General features: G+C 43.2%; 1 protein-coding gene across 8 annotated transcripts in view; it reads right to left on the reverse strand.

Moving 5' to 3' along the window:
* kiaa0825 (KIAA0825 ortholog) overlaps positions 1–22,150 on the reverse strand; it is a 174,464-nt gene that overhangs the window by 147,839 nt on the left and 4,475 nt on the right. For 7 of the 8 annotated variants that reach the window (XM_061767232.1, XM_061767230.1, XM_061767228.1 and 4 more), the window contains 5 exons: positions 15,623–15,791; positions 11,706–11,894; positions 11,418–11,594; positions 10,634–10,952; positions 735–902 (listed from right to left, as the gene is read on the reverse strand). In XM_061767232.1, coding sequence (XP_061623216.1) covers positions 735–902; positions 10,634–10,952; positions 11,418–11,594; positions 11,706–11,894; positions 15,623–15,791 — 1,022 coding nt within the window. Of the gene's footprint in view, positions 1–734; positions 903–10,633; positions 10,953–11,417; positions 11,595–11,705; positions 11,895–15,622; positions 15,792–22,150 lie in introns of those variants that run through there. The other variant, XM_061767235.1, reaches the window with a different exon arrangement.

Here is a 22,150-nt window from a genome sequence, read left to right on the forward strand (position 1 = left end):
TAGAAATGAGCTCATCAGAGGGACAGCCAAGGTTTGATGTTTTGGGGACAGAGTTAGAGAGAGCAGACTTCGATGGTTCGGACACGTCCAGAGGAGAGAGAGTGAGTATATTGGTAGAAGGGTGATGAAGATGGAGCTGCCAGGCAAGAGAGCTAGAGGAAGACCAAAGAGAAGGATGATGGATGTCGTGAGGGAAGACATGAGGGCAGTTGGTGTTCGAGAGGAGGATGCAGGAGATAGGCTTACATGGAAAAGGATGACACGCTGTGGAGAACCCTAACGGGACAAGCCGAAACGAAAAGAAGAAGAAGGTTGGCCCCGACCCCTTTCAGATCCTATTATTGGAACAAGTTCCCTCTTAACACACTTCCTACCACAGAATACGTTTATGGGATAATGCTGTAAAACATAAATAAACATAAATCTGGCGTCTGTCTTCCTTGGTCGGGAAGGCGCAAAATCAGGACAAAAAATGTGTTATCTTTATGTCTGTACCAGGCCTAACTTTTGATAAGACAAATAATAAAATATAACAATGTTTATTATAATTACTTTTTACAATTGTCATATGTATATTGTGCATAAAATAAATGTAATAAAATAATACCTTTGGCATTCAAATTAAACAAATATTTCCTTTGGCAATATGCAGACATACTGAAGCATACACGTGTCACTGATCAATTATATGGAGATGTAAACGATGTTGCTATGTTGTACGGATGGCACTTTACCTTTTATACAGGGAGCCTCCCCTGTGCAATTAATGAAGGTCATGTTGGTGACTATCTCTTTGAGGCTGCTCTCATAGGCCAGCATTGTGCAGGCCAGCTGGGTTAACGCCCTTAACTGGTGGGAGGTCAAACTGAAGTTTCTACTTTTCATGGGAACCTCCATTGGCGCTGTGGAGAAAATGAAGTGTTTGTGGATGTTTCACTGACACAGATACAAAGAAGTTGCGAGCCGCTCTAAAGTTTACAGTTCAGAAAAGAATAAACAATTTCATGAAAGTAGATTTCTGACACTCACTCATCAGAAAACACCCACAACCCGCAGTCTTGTCTAGCACGACACCTCTTATAAATATCGACCCATTCATGTTTTCCCAATGCACCGCATAAACAAAGAGACAGTGAGAATATGCAAAACTTGGCACCCCCTACAAGTCATACATGCACATCCATCTCTCTTGGTGCAAAACTTTTTTCCCCCTAACCCGACAATGACCCCTTTGGCAAATATGGATTTCCCATTTTGGAGGCTGCCAAACATATCACCCGGGGGATGTTCCGCATTAAGCAGGAGAATGGGTGGCAGGGAGATGTGATGCTATACTCCCAGACACATGCACAAATACTTTGTGTTTGCCTAAATGAGCTCCATTGCAAAGGCATCTGGGACTGGATGAGCTCAGTATTAGCCTTGACTCTGAAAGCGTGGTGATGATTGAGAGGGGGGGAAAAAGCCAATAATTGTAACATCATTGCCCCTGGATCCTAATGTAATTTTGCCATATTGTTAAAAAAAATCTGACAATATGATGACACACTGTCCCCAGGGGTTTATCTCTTAATCACGCTTGAGGTTTGACCCGCTCATGATGTCTGCGTGATTATGAGATTATGTTTGTGTGAGTTTGGAGTGTTTGTGGGCACACTGTATTTATGTGCATGAAAAACCGATCATTTTGAACAACCTAATTTAGAGAGGACACTTTGGCATACATTTGCACATGTCACTCTTGGATTATAATTGCCATACTGGAACCAGACTGTGGCCACCACGGACTATAGCCTGACCTCAAGTTTGTTGGTGTTTGCAATTTTAAGTGTACATATTTATTTATGTGCATGTGTGTGTGCAGGCATGTATGAAATTGCGTGTGAATACGGGAATGATTATCTGCTGTGCGGCTGCACTGGTGTGTATGTGCAATTAAATTCCATGAGTCTGCTCCTCGGCAACTCCTCTGTAATGGGGTCCGGTGGGACAATGTGCGCATGCTGCATGTGCACACGCGTGACCTGTCTGACACCCACGTGCTTGCCTTTGCCTCACCAGCTCGCACATTCATGCACGCAACACCAATCATGTCTATTTGTGAAGACACCAACACATCATCTCGGAGCCTCAGTGTAAATAATCCAAAATGGATGATGCCGGGACAAGTTGCAGACGGATTGGCTGGATTCTCTGAAATTACTTCCCAAGCCTGACCACTAATCTAGTGGTCAGGCTTGGGAAGTAATTGAGCGTCCTTTAACCACCACTTCATCCTATGCTGGCCATCACCTTTTCTCGAGCATCATCTTTTCCTTCCCAGCATTCAAGTCCATTTAGCACCCTCCATGAGCAACACACTAAATGCTCCTCTTGGCCATGACCTTGATGTTTAAAAGGGCTCTTTTCCCCACCTCTCCTGCAGCTACCCATGCTATATCAGTATTTATTGTCGTCTACCCAGCCAAATAGCCCTATAGCCATAGCTGTCTAGTACACTGCCATCTAAACCTCATTATACCTTTGTCACAACAGTGAGGGCAAATGGAAGCTCTCAAAGCAGTTTGATGGAGAGGGTGTGCTTAAAAGCACCCAGGTGCGTCGTACAGCATTGTGCGCAGCGTGTCCCATAGAGCAGAATGACTCAGGGCACGAGCAGTCAGAAGGGTTCAGCCAAAGGTCAGTGTAGTAAGAATCAATGAGGGACGTCTGTTGCTGAAAGCAGGCTAAAAATATGTTTAAATAAGAGAGATCATCCATACGGTGTGATGATGTTCTTCCAGACAAAAATCAATGTTTCCCCATATTATCCTATATATCACAACAGAAGCTGACATGGTACTGGTTCAGTATGTGCAGGGGTGAGCGTGTGTGTGTGTGTGTGTCCAGTCTCAGTTTTGTAGCTTTTAACAATGACAACAATGTAACACAAACGAAACAAACAAACAAACAGCAGGTATTTTTGGCGAGCCATCAGTCTTCTCTGTCTGCCTCTCCTGTGGGTACCACCACTAGCTCTACAACACACACACATGCACATTCTCGATCATGCAAACACACACACAAACTGCTCTTGACTGGCAGGGAGCAAAGACAGAGGGGAGAGAGTGGAGGATGTGGTGGAGGCGAGGGAAACAGAAAGAGAGGGAGGGAGAGAGGCGGGAAAAAAGGGAATTCCCTTAGCAGTTGTTATTGATTCCGGTGTTTACGGGCGAATAGTTTAATGCCGTTTACAAAACAGAGCAGATGCAACCAGTGAGCAAAAAGGTAAACAATTGCTGTGTGGCGGGCTGTCAAATCCCCAGACTGATGTATTAAACTCACGATGAAGAGCATTTCCCCTTTGGCTGCACTTATTGCCACTTCATTTCCTCTTAGCTCACAACACACACTCCATCCTGGCGTCTTTCCCCGTCTCTGCGTCGCTCTTTTCTCTCATACACTTTTATTTATCTGAGGGGGGAAAGGAGATCGTATGCTTTTTGGCGCCTGGCTATTTTCTGTCCTTCTCTGGCCCAGGAGGCCCAGTTCTTCCTAACACAGCCATTAGTAAGGGAATTGCATGTGTCTGACATGGCCGAAAACCAATTATGAGACACTTTCTACCAAATGATACCCAAGTCTTTGGGGAATGGGCAATCATGCAATAATTTGGCTACTGATTTAATTTCTCTCCAGCATAGCGTCTCACCCTCGCGTCCTCATTTTCGCTTTTTCTCCCATTCTGCCTGTTGGATGTGTAAACCAGACCACCGGGACTTCGGTCTGATCCCCCCCCCTTACCCACTGGATTTTAGATATCCAGCACATTGGGCAAATGGGCATGTGATGTGTGCACTTTACAGGTGATTTCTGGTGCATGTTTAGCCATAGTGTAATTCAATGAGGTAGAAGAATCTCAAAATGCCAGTGAATTTTATTCCATTATGCACAATAAAAGGTCAAGGTACGGTGCGTATTACATAAATTTCTTCACAGAAGTCAACTGTACTGCAAGCGTGCAAAGGGATAAGTAGATGAATGGATCATATTAAACAAGAAAAAATACTTTTTATTTGCTCGATACACCACAATGATGTGCAACCTTCAAAGTCGAACCCCAGAAAGTCGAATTCAGAATTTGACCATAATCAACCATCAAGTGTGAAATTAAACAATCTTGTTTAAACTCTTATCTGCCCATTTCTGAAAATGTGGTCATGAGTGAGCTGTTCTGCACTTCCGCTCAACTGTTACGTAAGAGTGGGGCTAATTTATATAATAACCGCTTCCACACTGTGTCGCTCCAAGCATGACATGACCAGCTAGGCTGTGCAAAGACCCAGAGCCACTTTTAAGCAACTAAGACTACACTTCCTGAAACATTATCGTGCAGAGGCTCTATCATGCAGAAACATCCATAGGTGCCACAAATGCAACACCCCTACTATAAGGTCAATACCAAAAGGTAAGCAGAGCTGCAATGAGTTTTGTTGGATTGGATACCTCTGAGAAGTTGTCGACGTGGTGGGAGACGGGGTGTATCTGTGTATGGTGACGTGTTCATGCTGCTCTAGTTGCCATGGACAGGATTCGCCCCCGGTAGCCTTTCTGATGCAGAGCATATTGGGACAATTAAATCTGGCTACACTACCTGTCGTCGTTTTTTCCACCTGCGTTGTGTTCTGCTGAGTTTCTAACCTTGCGCAATCATATTACAGGGTGTCAAGCAGTGTCCTGTGTGTGCCTTAGGGTGCACCTGTGAATGAGAAAGTGTATGCGTGCATGCGTGTGTGTGTAAAACTGCGGGGAAGGAGGCGATCAGCTACAGTGAATTGGTCCTCTAGGCCCTGTGACAGCTGGGGTCCTCTTTGTCAGTTTCGGCCCACTGCTCCCTCAGACAGCCTTATTATGGGAGGCGTCCTGCTGTGATTCCCAAATACGGATGCTGACACATGCACACGCACATAAACACAGCAACCCAAGCCCTGGTGGTCCTTCCTAGGGGCTCTTCCACCTAGGCCTCTGCAGGGGGCCACCTGTCCTTCACAGAAGGATACTGCAGCAATACTTGTATCTGCATTAAGTTGCCTTGTGCGAAGAAAAAAAAATGGTTATAATGGTTTATACTTATAGGGGCATAATATTTGTGAATGACATGCATTTTTTAACACGTGTCTGTCCTTGTTTCTCTTTGTGGTGAGATGGGATTTTAAATGTCTCCTCCTACTTGATTTGAACCAAGCAACTTGCACGAAGAAGAGAGAGGATTTGCACTGCCTGGCTACAGGAGCATTTCATTAAAAATACTTACCCTTGCCTGTATTATTGCTTTCAGGTCTTCTGTGAATCACATAGACTATCACAATGTGCGGGCTGCTCTCGATAAGATAGTCATTTTTGTCATTGCTCTCTCAAAGGAAGGTACCAGGAAAGTGAGCGTTTTCAAGCCCATTGTGATCACTTGGAGGGCAAAAATAAATGGCAGACATAATACACATCCCCACGGGTTGGGAAAGATAATTGTCTTTGATGTCACTCAACTTAGTAAAACTAGCCTTGTCATACTCTTACCAGAAGTCAAAAGCGCCAAACACATCATGCTCAGGTGTACATAGAAATTGCTCAGGAGCCACCCCCCACTCTTCCTCGCTCATAATTACATGGCAGCTTGCGGTTGCACGTCCCTGGCTGACAGTGTGAATAAACTCAGTCAGAGATATGATCTAGAGGAACAGCTCTTATTAAATATTAACAAACGCCATTCCCAAGTAGCCTCAATCCCTATAAGCACCTCCAATGCCAGGCAGCGACTCAGCCGAGCTTCTTCGTGTCGCTACACACAACCTCTTTCCCCACTGAATAGGCTGCTGCGCTTTCTGTATGAAAGAGTTCAAAGAGCGACAGAGGGTGAGGCAGGGGGTGGGGAGCGAATATATGCTGGGGTGAATATGTTCGCTGTATATGTTCAAACTCAATTCATTTTTTTGTTTTTTTTTGTTTTTTTGTTACCTATAGGGAGCTGGCAACATCGTCAGACAGGGAATTTATTGAAAGTGGAATTCAAATTAGCTCTATCAGAATAGGGTTGCAAAGTGTTTGAACAGAATTTTAAAAGTTCACCTTCACCCATGTGTTCTATTGTTAGGGAATAAATGAGATGTGTGCATGTAGAGAAGTTGCACAGAATGTTTGATGTTCATGTAACCATGCATGCATACTGAAATGCCAATTGAAATTGAATGATGTATATTTTTTAAGAGATATGAAATGATTCTAAATCATGCAGTTTTCTGAGTGAGCCAACGAAGCAAGAAGCCACATTTAATCAAAGATGGCTGGATACCAATATGCACTCATAAATGTCCACCTATATAACCTCTCACATTTATAGTAGATGTATGACTTTAAAGGTACCATATTTTGGCTATTTAGACCTCCATAAAGTGACTCTCTAAGATGGACTTGATATAAAAGTGTCAATTTCATTTCAAACAACACCTTGGTTTTGTCAAATGAGTCAACTTCTGTTTGAGCAAGTTTTGTATCCGCTTTGTCCATATTTGGCCCCCCTTGCTCCTGATTGGTTGTCTCCGTGTAGAAGACCCATTTGTGAAAGCACACGTTTGTTATGTTGACAGCGCTCGCTTGGGAGGGGAGAGGTAGTCAAAGATGTTTGCTAGTGACGCAGATAAGCTCGAGAAATTTTAATTACCTGATTTCAGGCCTCTTGGCAGAACAATGTCTGGAATTCAGGAATGCGTGGACAATTTTAATTCATATTTTACATTTACTGAAGCACCATAGAGACAGTCTTTATGTTCTTTTTGATCAGCAGTGGTTTTCGCCTTGTAACTCTTCCATGGATGCGATTTTTGCCCAGTCTCTTTCTTATTGTTGTGTCATGGAACACCGACCTTAACTGAGGCAAGGGAGACCTGCAGTTCTTGAGACGTTGTCCTGAGTTCCTTTGTGGCCTCCTGGATGATTCATTGCCGTTCTCTTGGGGTAATCTTTGTGGACCGGCCACTCCTGGGAAGGTTCACCACTGTTCCATGTTTTCTCCATATGAGGATAATGGCTCCTATTGTTTGCTGGAGTCCTAAAGCTTTAGAAATGTGTTTTGTAACCATTTCCACAGACTGATAGATGTCAATGACTTTATTTCTCGACTGTTCTGGAATTTCTTTGGATCGTTTTGTTGGACGGGATTTTGTCAGCACAGATTCTGTTTAAGTGATTTCTTCATTGAACAAGTCTGGTGGTAATCAGGCTTAACCAAAAATTGTGATCAGCCACAATTAATTCATGATTTAACAAGGGGGGTATTTACTTTTTCACACAAGGCCAGGTAACTTTGAATAGTTGTTTGTTTTTTTCCTTACTAAATTAAATCAGCATTTAAAAACAGCATTTTAAATTAACTTGGGTTATATTTGTCTTATATTTACATTTGTTTGATGATCCTAAACATTAAAGTGGAGAAACTATGAAAAAATATAAGAATTTGAGAAGGGGGCCAATACTTTTTCACGACACCGTACAGACTCAGGGAAGTGCGCTTGTAAATCCTGACCAGCCTGTCAAGCCGAGTCAGCTGCCTCACTGTTCAGCCTACCACATAGTAGAAAACTATGAGAAGACGGGAAAAGACAGGTAAGATGGAAAGGAAGTGAGTGTGAGAAAAGAGTAACAACGGAAATAAGTGGGAAAGTAGATGAAGTAAAAGAGAGTTGAGACGACCCTTCACATCTGTCTAGGTACAATGTCAGCGCCTGCCTTTGAGGCAGTAGGGTTAAAAAGAGAAGACAGATGCTATTGAATGCTGTTAAATGGTTCGGTGGTTTGACAGTGGATGATGCTACAGACAACACTTCTCCCTTGGGAGCCTGCAGAGTCTCCCAGGCAAAGCTCTCATCAAAATATACCTACCGCCTGCCTCCACTGCAGGAACCAACAATAACACAGCAGGGGAGGACAGTGAGATCTAAAGAGTCATTGGATGCTTATGAAAATAGAATCATTTTGTGTTACCGTAGCCCTAATTGTTTTGACAATTATGGGCGTAGCATACAGTATAGACAGTAAAGTGTGAAAGCAGATTATGCATTGCTGTTCAAACTGTGGCTCAATAAGAGCCACGGGCGTTTGGGTGGTGAACATGGGGGTTCTGAAGCAATTTGGGGAAGGGAAAAGAAAGGGGAGGGTGATTACACAAAATGTAATCCCAACTGTAGCCCTCAAAGCTGTGTTGCAGCTGATAGTCAAACACACGCACACACACACACACACACACACACACACACACACACACACACACACACACAAACACCTCAACTGAGCACAAGCAAAACTGCACAACACAGGTCCCCCGTTCCCTTTGGAGCTGTGTTCTGCCTCCGGTGCTACATTTGACGGTTTGTTGAGCGGCACGTAGGTGTGTAGCCTCCGCTACGTTATGTGATCAAACAGGCCAACTGACGCATGGCCAATTATCTTGGCTGCCTCCTCTCATCTCACATTTAAGCGGAGGGGAAGGAGAAAACCAAAGAGAGAGAGGGAGAGACAGGGAAAAGGCGAGGCTAGGCTGCCGGCGTGTTTACCCAAGAATGGCAGATGTAAAGATGCTTTTCGCGCTGCTCCACAGGGAAACTGACGTGCACAATTTTTGAAAAAGTAAACAATGGCTCACATGCTTTAGATTTGTTTTTTTTGCTTGGCGTAGCCTTATCGTCAGCAAGTCCTAAATAAGTCAATGTGAAACAAACAAAGGGAATTAAGTATCAAAAGTACACTTTTCTCTAGTCTCACGGTATGACATCGGTGTCAATGCCACCATACTGACATTCTGAATTTTCTACCACTCAAAAATCTGTTGAAAGAACTACTGCAGCACTCTTTGTTCTCCCTCTTTTCCATCCTGTAAGACCATATAACACTACACGGAAGGAGAAGGATGGTTTGGGGGTTAATCTCTCATTTGTATACTCCTGAATAGAGTAAGCATAAAGTGAAGTTGCTGGCATAGTGTCATAATTTGACCTTGGATATGCTTCACAGTCAATGCAGCCCTATGGGGCACAAGCCAGTACAAACTGTAGGCCGGTGCCAAGCCTGGATAAATGCTGAGGGTTGCGTCAGGAAGGGCATCCGTCTTAAAACTTTGCCAAATATAAGCGTTCATCCAAAGAATTCCATACCGGATCGGTCGTGGCCCGGGTTAACAACGTCCGCCACCGGCACAGTCAACCTGCAGGGCGCCGTTGGAAATTCAGCTACTGTGGGTCGAAGTCGAAGAAGAAGAAGAGGTGGAAAGCGGGTTCTTCGGCAGAAAGAGAAGAGGAAAGCACAGAGCCTAGAACTGAATGTGGGGATTTTGATTGTTGGGACTATGACAGAAAAATCTCAGGAGTTGGTTGACATGATGATTAGGAGAATGGTTGATATATTGTGTGTCCAGGAGACCAGGTGGAAAGGCAGTAAGGCTAGAAGTTTAGGGGCAGGGTTTAAATTATTTTACCATGGTGTAGATGGGAAGAGAAATGGAGTCGGGGTTATTTTAAAAGAAGAGTTGGCTAAGAATGTCTTGGAGGTGAAAAGAGTATCAGATCGAGTGATGAGGCTGAAACTTGAAATTGAGGGTGTTATGTATAATGTAATTAGTGGCTATGCCCCACAAGTAGGATGTGACCTAGAGGTGAAAGAGAAATTCTGGAAGGAGCTAGACGAAGTAGTTCTGAGCATCCAAGGTTTGGGGTCAACTGTCCAGAGCAATGGTAAGTGTGGTCAGGAAGTGAAGAAACACGTCCAAGCAGGTTGGAACGGGTGGGAGAAGGTGTCAGGTGTGTTATGTGACAGAAGAGTCTCTGCTAGGATGGAGGGCAAAGTTTATAAAACAGTGGTGAGGCCAGCCATGATGTACGGATTAGAGACTGAAGAGACAACAGGAAGCAGAGCTGGAGGTGGCAGAAATGAAGATGTTGAGGTTCGCTCTCAGAGTGACCAGGTTGGATAAAATTAGAAATGAGCTCATCAGAGCAACAGCCAAGGTTCGATGTTTTGGAGACGAAGTTAGAGAGACCAGACTTCGATGGTTTGGACACGTCCAGAGGAGAAAAAAGTGAGTATATTGGTAGAAGGATGATGAGGATGGAGGTGCCAGGCAAGAGAGCTAGAGGAAGACCAAAGAGAAGGTTGATGGATGTCGTGAGGGAAGACATGAAGGCAGTTGGTGTTCGAGAGGAGGATGCAGGAGATAGGGTTACATGGAAAAGGATGAAGCGCTGTGGCGACCCCTAAAGGGACAAGCCGAAAGGAAAAGAAGAAGATATGCTTCACAGTCCTTACAATCATCCTCCCAGTTAATTTCATTTGAAGATTAACTGCAAATGAAGTGTTTAGAAGTAGTTTGAGTCAAATAAGCCTTGACCCTAGGAAAACGAATCAAATGAGGAGGAGGAAAGCAATTACAATGGGAATAGTTACTGACAATCACTTTCAAGGATCTTGGCTCAGGGCCTCACACACAACAGCTGGAATGTAATGGAAAAGTGAAGCTGAAGAGAAGAACTCTTTAAAAGTGGAAAGAGAAAATGGAAAGAGAAACAACTTAATAAACGCAACAGTGTTAAAAGACGAGTAAAATACTACTTACCAACTGTTGCTCGAGATTTGGATGAGTATCTTTTTATCTTGCTGCCGGGCATGGTGTTCAGGGCAGTCTCACATTCTCTCTCCATCAATGAGGACAATTCACCAGCCACAGGGCAGAGGTAAGATGCATTTAGGAAGCCCAAGATGGCGTGTGGCTCAACTACTCTTGGAAGTACATGGAGGTCTTCTGTGAGAGCCTGGGTGAGAGCTGGGATCACAGAGCGGAAGGCCATAGTCACTCTGTCAAAGCCAGTTACGCCAGCTGGACTGGAGCACATGGCAGAGTGCAGAAGAGCCAGCGTGGCCTGGCCTCTTAGTCCCTGGATCGATAAAGCCAAAAAGATAATATGCCATGGTATAGTTATTCTGTACTCTACCTTTTATATTGGCATTGCATGAACACATTATGGCTTCTGGAATACTTCCCATGATGCTTCACTATCTTACATGACAATGTCAAGATGAATGTCAAGATGATTACTGTTCACATCCATCTGGTCTGTCTGAAAATGCGCCAATATTAATGGAAGGCTAGTAGCTGGCAGTGTCACTTTCTTAAAGAAACACTTTGCAAATGTAAAAACTGACTGACTTCTTGAACACCCTCTTTTTGTTCTGTTAATCTTAAACAACGACTCTCTGGTTCACTATTGTTTTAGTTGTGACATATGCGTTAAAGATTTATCACAGAAATTTTAATGTCTACACAGAGACAATTATGGTATTGTTTTAAAAAACTCGTCAGTTACACAAATGTTCATGTTTCAAAGCCAAATGGCTGTTACCTGGTAATGAGTGAGCACTTCCGACTCAGGGTACAAGAAGCACAGCTGCTGCAGTAAGTGGACTCGTTCAGTGATGGACAAGGAAGAAACTCCATGAGTCGCTGAGCCGTCGATAGACAGCCGCTCCAACAGATGAGAGCGTAGCTGAAGACGGACATCGTCCCATGCACCCTGGATCTTAAAAAAATGAAAAGAAAGTGGCTTTTAGTCTCTCAATACATTTAATTTATAAATCATGCATTGAACTAATAATGATAAGGAACACAAAAAGTATAGGAAAATCATTACCTCAGATGAAGAGTCATCTTTGATTGTATGTACCAAGGGGAGGGAAGCGGCAATGATTTGAGGATGACAGGAAGAATAGGATGAAGACGGGGTACAAGGGAAGCAGATACCACACTGGGATGAAAGGTTGAGTAAAAGCTGCAGTGTTGCCTCCTCTCTTCCTTCCTCTTTTGACCTCAGGTAATTTTGCTAAAATATATATTTTTTAAAAAGACCAGAAAAATAGTTTGACATGTTCTCTTACAAAAATGTACAATGACTTAACCCAAAACAATGGCATGGACATTATTATAATTCTTATAAATGAGACCACCTCAACAGATGTGTTAGGAAACTGAGTTTTCCTTCAGAATCAATTTTTTGTGGCTTTCTTCTTATGTAGTATACACTCCAAAACACTCCCTCAAATGTGGGCAATTTATTGGAAATGAGATTCAAATATATTTAATGTTGCAGTGCTTCAAAAGTACAGTAAATACAGATGAAAGTTTAGCAAAGATGTTTTGTTTAAATAAAAAAAAATCAAATGCAAAAGAATTGAATGACAGATGAGATATTCATCAGAATTCTGAAAATGTTCCTCGTGAGCTTGCTAGAAATTAATAAAAGCTTACTTTTCTTTACTGTAGCAATGCGACAAGTAGCCACAATCTTTGTGGCATTTTCTAAAAAACAAAACAAATCATGGAATGAGCACTTCAAAGGCTTCTAAAATCCTCCATAACAAATAAATTGAAGAAAAAACACTTGATTACTAAATGAGCTAGTCTACTGCTCACACTGTTGTTCGAACGAATAATGTTCCATTTGCTCTATTTTCATGTTGACTTGGAGAAACCCTCGTAATTTCGGTCCGTACCAGTTTATTCGTGGATATTTTTAACTGAAACTTGTCAGGCTCAGTCATATCAAACTTGTCAAAAAGAAATATTACTGGATTGAGGTTTCCCTTGCCTGGACACAGGTCACCGGGGTCCCCCTCTGGAGTCAGGCCTGGAGGTGGGGCTTGAAGGCGAGCGCCTGGTGGCCGTGCCTGCACCCATGGGGGCCGGCCGGGCACAGCCCGAAAGGGTAACGTGGGTCCCCCTTCCCATGGGCTCACCGCCTGTGGGAGGGGCCATAGGCATTGGGTGCAGTGTCAGCTGGGCGTTGGCCGAAGGCAGGCACCTTAGCGATCCGGCTACAAAAGCTGGCTCTCGGGATGTGGAATGACACCTCTCTGGCAGGGAAGGAGCCTGAGCTGGTGTGTGAGGTCGAGAAGTTCTGACTAGATATAGTTGGGCTTGCCTCCACACACGGCTTGGGCTCTGGTACCAGTCCTCTTGAGAGGGGTTGACTCTCCTCCACTCTGGAGTTGCCCACGGTGAGAGGTGCTGAGCAGGTGTGGGTATACATATTGCTCCTCGGCTCGGTGGCTGTGGGTTGGGGTTCACCGCAATGGACAAGAGGGTAGCCTCCCTCCGCCTCTGGGTGAGGGGACGGGTCCTGACGGTTGTTTGTGCCTATTCACCAAACAGCAGTTTGAGTACCCACCCTGTTTGGAGTCCTTAGAGGGGGTGCTGGAGGGCGCTCCCGCTGGGGACTCCATCGTTCTGCTGAGGGACTTCAATGCTCATGTGGGCAATGACAGTGAGACCTGGAAGGGCGCGATTGGGAGAAACGGCCCCCCCGATCAAAAACCGAGCGGTGTTCTGTTATTGGACTTCTGTGCTCATCACGGATTGTCCATAACGAACACCATGTTCGAGCGTAAGGGTGTCCACATGTGCACTTGGCACCAGGACAACCTAGGTCGGAGTGTGATGATCGACTTTGTGGTCGTGTTATCGGACTTGCGGCCGCATGTCTTGAACACTCGGGTGAACAGAGGGGCGGAGCTGTCAACTGATCACCACCTGGTGGTGAGTTGGCTCCGATGGTGGGGGAAGATGCCGGTCCGACGTGGCAGGCCCAAACGTATTGACGGTCTGCTGGGAATGTCTGGCAGAATCCCCTGTCAGAAGGAGTTTCAACTCCCACCTGCGACAGAATTTTCCTCAGGTTCCGGATGAGGCGGGGGACATCGAGTCCGAGTGGACCATGTTCCGAACCTCCATTGCTGAGGCGGCCGACCGGAGCTGTGGCCGTAAGGTGGTCGGTGCCTGTCGTGGCGGCAATACCCGACCCCATTGGTGGACACAAACGGTGAGGGATGCCGTCAAGCTGAAGAAGGATTCCTATCGGGCCTTTTTGGCCTGTGGAACTCCTGAGGCAGCTGATGTGTACCGGCTGGCCATGCGGAATGCAACTTTGGTAGTCGCTGAAGCAAAAACTCACGCATGGGAGGAGTTCGGTGAGGCCATGGAGAAAGACTGTCAACCATGATGTGGTTCTGTTGGCTTCATCAAGCCATGAGCTCCAAGTCTCACTGGAGCGGTTCGCAGCCGAGTGCGAAGCTGCTGGGATGAAAATCAGATCGACAGGCAGATCGGTGCAGCGTCTGCAGTGATGCGTACTTTGTATCGCTCCGTTGTGGTAAAGAAGGAGCTAAGCTGAAAGGCGAAGCTCTCAATATACTGGTCGATCTACGTTCCTACCCTCACCTATGGTGACGAGCTGTGGGTCGTGACAGAAAGAACAAGATCCCGGATACAAGCGGCCGAAATTAGTTTCCTCTGCAGGGTGTCCGGGCATTCCCTTACAGATAGGGTGAGAAGCTCAGTCATCCGGGAGGAGCTCGGAGTAGAGCTGGCTCCTCTCCACATTGAGAGGAGCCAGATGAGCTGGCGAGGGCATCTGATTCGGATGCCTCGCGAACGCCTCCCTGTCAAGGTGTTCCGGGCACGTCCCACCAGGAGGAGACCCCGGGGACGACCCAGGACACGCTGGAGAGACTATGTCTCCCAGCTGGCCTCGGAGCGCCTCGGGATCCCCTCGGAAGAGCTGGATGAGGTGACTGGGGAGAGGGAAGTCTGGGCGTCCCTGCTAAAGCAACTGCCGCCGCGACTCGACCTCGGATAAGCGGTAGAAAATGGATGGATGGATGACTTGTCAGGCAATCAGAGAAGGGGTCCCCCGAGTAGCAGATGAAACGAAACTATCGAGGAGCTATGTTGACAAATAATTAAGTTATACTGGTTTAATCAAATTTGAAGGTCGTTTTTGACCAGATTTCCTTTAGGCAATACAATAACGCACAAAAACGTTCCCCAAAAAGGCAATATTTTCAGATCCAAAAAACTCCAAACAAATTTCTCCGGAACCAATCATCCGATTTTCAAAACTCTTGGTTGAAGTAGCCATTCCAACCAGACTCAGCAATTTGATAGACTGTCTTTTTTTGGAAAATTTGTCACGTTACTATTTATTGTATGTTGAACACTATATATTTTCTACTAATAAATCCCGCCATTACATTCCTGTTAGAAAAGCTAAATAGTTAAGATACAGACGTCAAGCTATATGCCATGGGCAGTTGTTTAAAACTGTATTTTCATATTACAACCCCAATACAAAAGTGATTATGCGATACAAAGTACCAAAATACAAAAGTCATGAAAACAACATTGCACTTAAAGTCTCAGTTCAATGTGAATTTTCATTTGAAAATGTGTGGACTGATTTAACTTAGAGAGGACTGTAGCTGCAGATCAAAACAATCATTTGAGTCTGATAACCAACATTATTTGTCAATAACCCAATATTTAGTAATATTTATGTGACTTTTTTTTCTTAGTTTTTAAATGGTTTTAATCATGTAAAGCACATTGAGTTACCTTGTGTATGAAATGCACTATATAAATAAATTTACTTTGCTTTTGCTTTGTAAATTCAGCAGCAGTCTAAATGTCTGCAATGTTGGATAATTTCTTGGAAAAACGTTCAATACACGTAATATGAGGATATTCTCCATCAGTCAGTGTTAATGTTTTAATTACCAAGCAAGTGAAGAAGGACATGAGCTCCTGGTGTCCTGTGCTGACAGGCCTCACATTGTTAAGCATTTTGAGATTGAACCACTGCATGCACTCCGTCGGGCTGGGCGGACGTTCTCCTGTACGCGAGTCTCCCATTTTGGCCTGAACTTCCAGCAGATGCTCTTCAATACTGAGGGACACGAGTAAATTGTATAACTGGAAGAGCCAAGACAGCATCTATTACAGACAGTAAATCCCTTCATTATAGCAGAGACCACATATTCTACTAAACTTTACTGATAAGCTACATATGCATTTGATGTATGTTGCTTTTATATTGCCAATAAATCTTTCTAATTCTTATCTTGCCAATGTGTGTGACTGTCAAGATTTATGGCTGGGTGTCTATAAGAACTACTGGGAGATTTTTACCGCAAGAATGTGCAAACACCAACCAATTGAAAGTAACACCAACACATGGACACCATTTTAAACATGCAATACCAGGTGGTCCATACGAGTCTGCATCAAAATTGGTCCGCACATGCTTAGTCTCTATCATAATAAGATAAAATGCAGATCCAATGCACACTGATGTATTAATGTGAGAGTGTGCTCAGCAGCTGGTGTGAAGTGGAGTTACAGACATCAGCCGATGTCTGAGACACATGCCATCTCACCTTTCTCCTTGGCAAACACGCACGCACACACACATACTCTTAACACAGTGCATGAAATAGTCTACTTTCCATGAAAATAGATGCATACTATATATATTTACAAAAATGTGTGTGTGTTTGTGTATGTGTGTCTTCATATCCTGCATATTTAAACATGACAGGGTTTATGCACGTGCTACGATTTATCCATCCATCCATTTATATTGATTTTAATTATTCTATTACTCATTTTTATAAATATTATTATAAATATTTAATAAATGTGAATGAGTATAAGTCATTATGTGCTGTAGTTTGCAAACTATAATTAGAATATTTTACTAAAAGTTCAAACTAAAATTTTTCTCATGCACGAAAACCAGATCTGATCATGGAAAAATAAAGTCCATTAAGTTGAGTATTGTTGTTTTTATGCTTTACTATTAGCAATGGTTTAATTTATGACAATTAGGAATGTTCAATTATGACTGAAAACATTTCCAGTACAATTAACAAAGATTTATATGATGACGACAGACAGACCATTGATGGGATTATTTCTATTTTCATTACTTCCTAGGAAAAATATTTTTCAACCAGTGTCCTGGAACACATTGTTTTCCGCATTCGTTCCACTGTATCATTTTGCACATATTTTTTGTTTTATATGCTGAATAATTAACACTAAAAGTCTAATAAATAAGGAGTATATGGTGATCATGTGATTCACCAAAAACATAAATCCTTTTAATGTACCTGTGTGTATTCATGTGTGTGTTACTGTGTGCATCACACAGTACAGGCTCATTTCCCCATCAGATTGCTCATCCCCCAACTGTGGGTCTATAAACTGCCTCCTGCCTGCTCCTGGGCCATTAACACATCCAGATGTCTTACAATGGCAACACATTAAATAAGCGTTCAATCTGACACACTTCCATTTCAGGGGGGAAAATCGCAAGGGGATAAAATGTTATAGACTGGTCCAAACGTCTGGCTCTAGAATCAACACTGCCATTTCAACTACCTCTTCCTGCCTCTTTGCCATCTTCAAAACAGGCCTGATTATGTGTCTAGTATAAATAGCTGTTTGGAGCAACTTGTAATCTTTTTTTTATCACTATCCAATTTATTGCAATGTCTGTTTCAGATTGTGAAATTGCATTTTTTAGAAACATGACCAAGCTCTGTGTGCATGTGCAACACCCCTCCCCCCTAGCATTTTCAGGTTTTATTATTTTTTATTTGATCTAATAATGAAACATCCATTTGTCACATACATTTCTCTTAAGTTACTATTTCTTAAATGCTATGGTTACATAAGTTCCATCATCAAAAGTTTTATTGAATAAGAAGTTCCCATGCTAAGTAAAAATAAAACAAATAAACTGAATATATTTCTGTCAGACGCCTTGTGCTCCAAAGACTTAAGAACAGAAGCCGGTGTATGTTTATCATTCAGGTTCTGGGCTTCACACCAGGGCTTCAAACAGACAGCAGGTTTCAAATGGGCCTCCATCTGTAGTGCACTTTTCAGTCATTCACTGAAGTTCATTAAAAGCATAACAATTCCGTTATGGCTTTTACAACAGAACTGAGGTCAGTTTTACCTGCTGGACGCCTAGCCTGTTAGTCTGGGATCTAGTGAGATACTGTATTGTATGATGAAATGAATCAGAGACATATTCTATCCCATGAATAAAGACTGTGTCATTGTACAAACCACAGTAAAATGAAAGTATACAGTTTAAAAGCCAACGTGCCTGGGCTTGCCACCATGTTGTTGATCAGAGATATAAAAGGAAAAATGTGTATCATTGTATATTTAGGGGTACAATATCTTGCAATTGGGGTGGTACCCCAAAAATTACTGCTTTTATTCACTTGGCAGTTGACTTATACAGCTTGGGAATATACTGTACCTGTCCTTTTTGTCCTTGAAAATGTACATCGTGTTACCGTAGAGCCAGGATTTATTCTCCTATCCTCTTCAGAGGGCAAGACATTGTCCTATGTGTACGTTCACTGAGCCATTGCGGCTCACCACAATATGATAAATATCTGTGTGGCAACCTTCAGCACAACAGACAATTGCTTTTAACAAAAAGGGACATGAGCAATGAGCATTGGGTGTTCAAGTTTCCACCCTTCTTACGCACTGGCAGTATTCACTTTCTGTTAGGCCTCTGATATTACACATTTGTGAGTCACATCCTGTGTCAGTTCTTTACGTACAGGACGGCAAGCCTGTAAAAAGGCAAAGAAAAGCCCACTTGAATGGCAGTGTGTAGTCTCCCCTGTGATTGACTGGCGATCAGTGCAGGGTGAAGTCTCCCTCTTGCCCACAGCTTGGAAAGTTGGGATAGGCTCTAGTTTTGCTGGATGGATGGACAGTTATGTTTCGGACCTGGGTTTGCGCAAATTGTCCTGGATGTGACCTCTTTCAATTTTAATCCAATAGATCTGTTCTACAGCTATGTTTTTTTTGGTTTTTGTTTTTTTTTCAAGCCAATGTGACAACCGACTAGTTTCATCTATTTGTGTAATGCAGCTACAATCGTGCTCACCATTATTGGCACCCATCAAGTTTAAGTACTAAATTTGGAATATCTCCTAAAGAATATGAATCAAGTGAAACAAATTTTTTCTAGAGAAAACTTGTATTTGATACAAAAGACCAAATGATAAACTTAGTTTGAGGAGAAGATCATGGGTCCTCCAGCAAGACAAAGACCCAAAGCACAGGAAACAACTGGGTGAAATACTACCTGATAAGTGCAAAAAGCTTATAGATGGATACAAGAAACATTTTGGAGGCACCAAATGGTGTGCAACCAAATATTAAGGAGGGGATGCCAATATTGCTGCACATCCTGTTTTCTATTTTTTGTTCTTTCAAATTGCAAGTACAATATCTAAGTTGAAAAAAAAAATGTCATTGTTGAATTACATTGGACCTCCAATAAAAAGATCCTGATGATATAAGTTTGGTACATTTCCATTTATTTCTGAAGATAGTTATACAGGTTATGCAAAAAATGAAGGGGTCCAAATAATGGTGAGCACGACTGTAACTATTGTAACTGTGGAATTGTATTCTCTTTGATGCATTTTCAAGCCTTGGCTATACAATTTTCTCAACTTGGTCTCTTGTTAAAAACTTGCACTTTCCTCATTTCTTCTCTTCTCTCACCCCTTTCGATTACCCCTCCTTAAAGACGTGCTGTAAGTTATCTAGTCAGTGTGGATGGCCTGTGTCAGGAAGTCCATCCAGCTCTCCACAATGTTGTGACCTTTGGCTCACTGGTGTGAAAGCTACCTGCAGCCTAATCAACTTGGCAGGATTAGCTCTCATCTCCACAACTTCCCCTGGCAGCAGCTCAGCCACTGGGTGAAGGCACATAAAAGGAATGTGGGAAAGAGGAAGGTAAAACGGGACGAAAACAAAGTAGCTGCAGTAAATAAAACCATTCAACTGTTCCGGTAAGGATGACAATAACACGTGATGGCAAAGAGGCGGAAGCTGAACGTGACAAAAGACACCATGAGGAAGAGGAAAATTGATTCTTTTGGCTTCTTGACGAACACGTCCGTCATCTCCTGGCACTCATGCTGCTTAAGAGCAATCTAATTGTTTTTCACATCGGCCTAGCTAGACAGTCCTCCCCCTCCCCCTTCCTTGTCACACCCAACCTTCAGCATCACTGCAATAGAAAGGCAGCGAGGAGGTCTTTTATTAGATATGATGGCACATTTCACAGCTCCCTGACTTACAGAAACCCAATCCCACGATTAGTCAGCGCTTTGACGTTATCTTAAGTTCCTTGTCAGAATTAATTTAGTGTGGGTGGGCTGCTGTGGGGCTGTCTGTCGCGCTCTGCTCCCCACTGCTTGCCTATAAGAGGTGGGAGGGGGTGGGTGGAGGCAAGAGGGGCAATAGGCAGCTCCTTTTCAAATAAACCCCAACTCCAGGTACTGCCAAAAGAGCTAAATATCACCTTCATCAAAGGACCCTATTCTGTAATAGGAATAGTTGAATGAACTAGCTGAAAACAGATCCCAGCATGGCCTGGCCTGGACCCACTTAGTGCCCTCACCTCTCAGCCTTCATGGCCACCAGAGAACCCTTAAGGCTGATCTGCTCAGTGAACACACAGCAAAACACAAAAATCTTCAGCTTGCACACTATTACAAAATACTGATAATCAAAAGCACCTGATACTTCCGAACACAGTCGTGCAATTTGAGAGTGGCAGGTGACCAGACAGGGTCACTTATCTTGCCTGGATTCTCCTGGGCTGTGCTAAAACTTCATTAGGGGTCTGTCCCTGGTGGGTCGCGCAGAGCCATGAGCCACCCAAGGCCACACTCTTCCACAGTCCCGTTTGATGAAAACTAATGGATTAAAGCATTTCAATTTGAGGGAACCAGCTCCGTTGTCAGCCTATCTTAATCTCCTCCAATTAGGGAGCAGCTCTTGGGCAGATTTCGGATATTTGAGAACTCGGAACAAGACAGTCACTAGTAATCAGGTTGGAGGCCTTCACATCAGCAAGCTAGATCTGTTTCCGCTTTCTTTCAGATAGCCTTTCCTCTCCTACGCTTCCGTAATTCGTCCCAAGTATTGATAAGTCACTTAGGTGGCAGTGGATCTGAGTGTGTGACTGTGTGTGTGTGTGTGTGCGTGCGTGTGTGTGTGTGGTGCGAACGTGCAGCCCACCCTAGTTGAAGCAAGAAAGGTTCGCCAGGTTTTTAGGTGAAAAGGTCCAACGTAAAGCAGGCAGGCAAAACGCTATGTAGCTACAACCTAACAGAGATGCTGACCAGTGGACCCCTATAGCGTGCGAATGATTGCCTTATTTTTTGTCCCATTCTCCATTATCTAGATGCTTTGTTCTCATAATGGTTATCCCTCTCCCATCTGCAGGAACACAAAATAACCCTTTAATGCTTAGAAAGCAGAAAAATGGCCCGGCCTACAGTAATAAGCCTTGAATTACCTACCCAAGGGTTTTCGTTTCAAGATGTGGAATCTTCAATTATTATGTTCCCATTTAGAAGGAGGAAGGAAAGAAAGAGAAAGGGAGGGTGAGAAAAGGGAGACAGGGAGAGAGAGAGAGAAGACAGAGAGAAAGAGTCCCAGACATCGGTGGTGCCACAGTGAGCCTTTGTTCACTTGCTACATTTAGCCTGTCCTTCATCATCTGCCCTCACACCCACAACGCCTCAAACGATAAAAGACCTGAAATATAGATTTCGCTTTTTCTTCTCCCCACGCTTTGCTTTTTATCAATCCATTTGTGCAGTCATTGACAGACATTTCTATCTCTTCAGTCTGTAACATCCAATTCAAGCTTAATTGTTTAGTTTTTTCTTTAATCGCCTTGTAATTAATATGAGTCATGCCTCAGTTATTTAAGCATTAGTATGAGTTTGTCAAATAAGAACACAGTATTGTTGTTGGCTGTGTTTTAAGTAGGATTGCACAGTGTGTTTGGTGTGTGCACATTTAAGTTTCATTTAGTTTTCTGGGAAAGCAGGAGACCCCATGATTTGTGCTCTGTGTAATAGTGTCCAATCAACTAGGAATCTTCTGAAGAGGAACCATCAGTAGTCCCATTCCCATATTGCCTTTATAAACTAGAACGGTAGTCAGTACAAACATAAAGGCTTAATTTGGTTCAGCACCAAATCATATACTGTACATTCAACCATGAATTTAATCATTGAGATTCCTGAATTCTGTGAAAAACTTTAAGTATAAAATTTTTAACATAAGTGAAAACTTATGGAGTATTACAGTCATACTGGAAAAAATAAAGATTATACATACAATTACAAGAGAAATGAACTTTAAATGTTATGAGAAAACATTTTAATTATACAAGAA

Source organism: Phyllopteryx taeniolatus, chromosome 3 (genome assembly GCF_024500385.1).
Source record: "Phyllopteryx taeniolatus isolate TA_2022b chromosome 3, UOR_Ptae_1.2, whole genome shotgun sequence".
Lineage (NCBI taxonomy): Eukaryota > Metazoa > Chordata > Actinopteri > Syngnathiformes > Syngnathidae > Phyllopteryx > Phyllopteryx taeniolatus.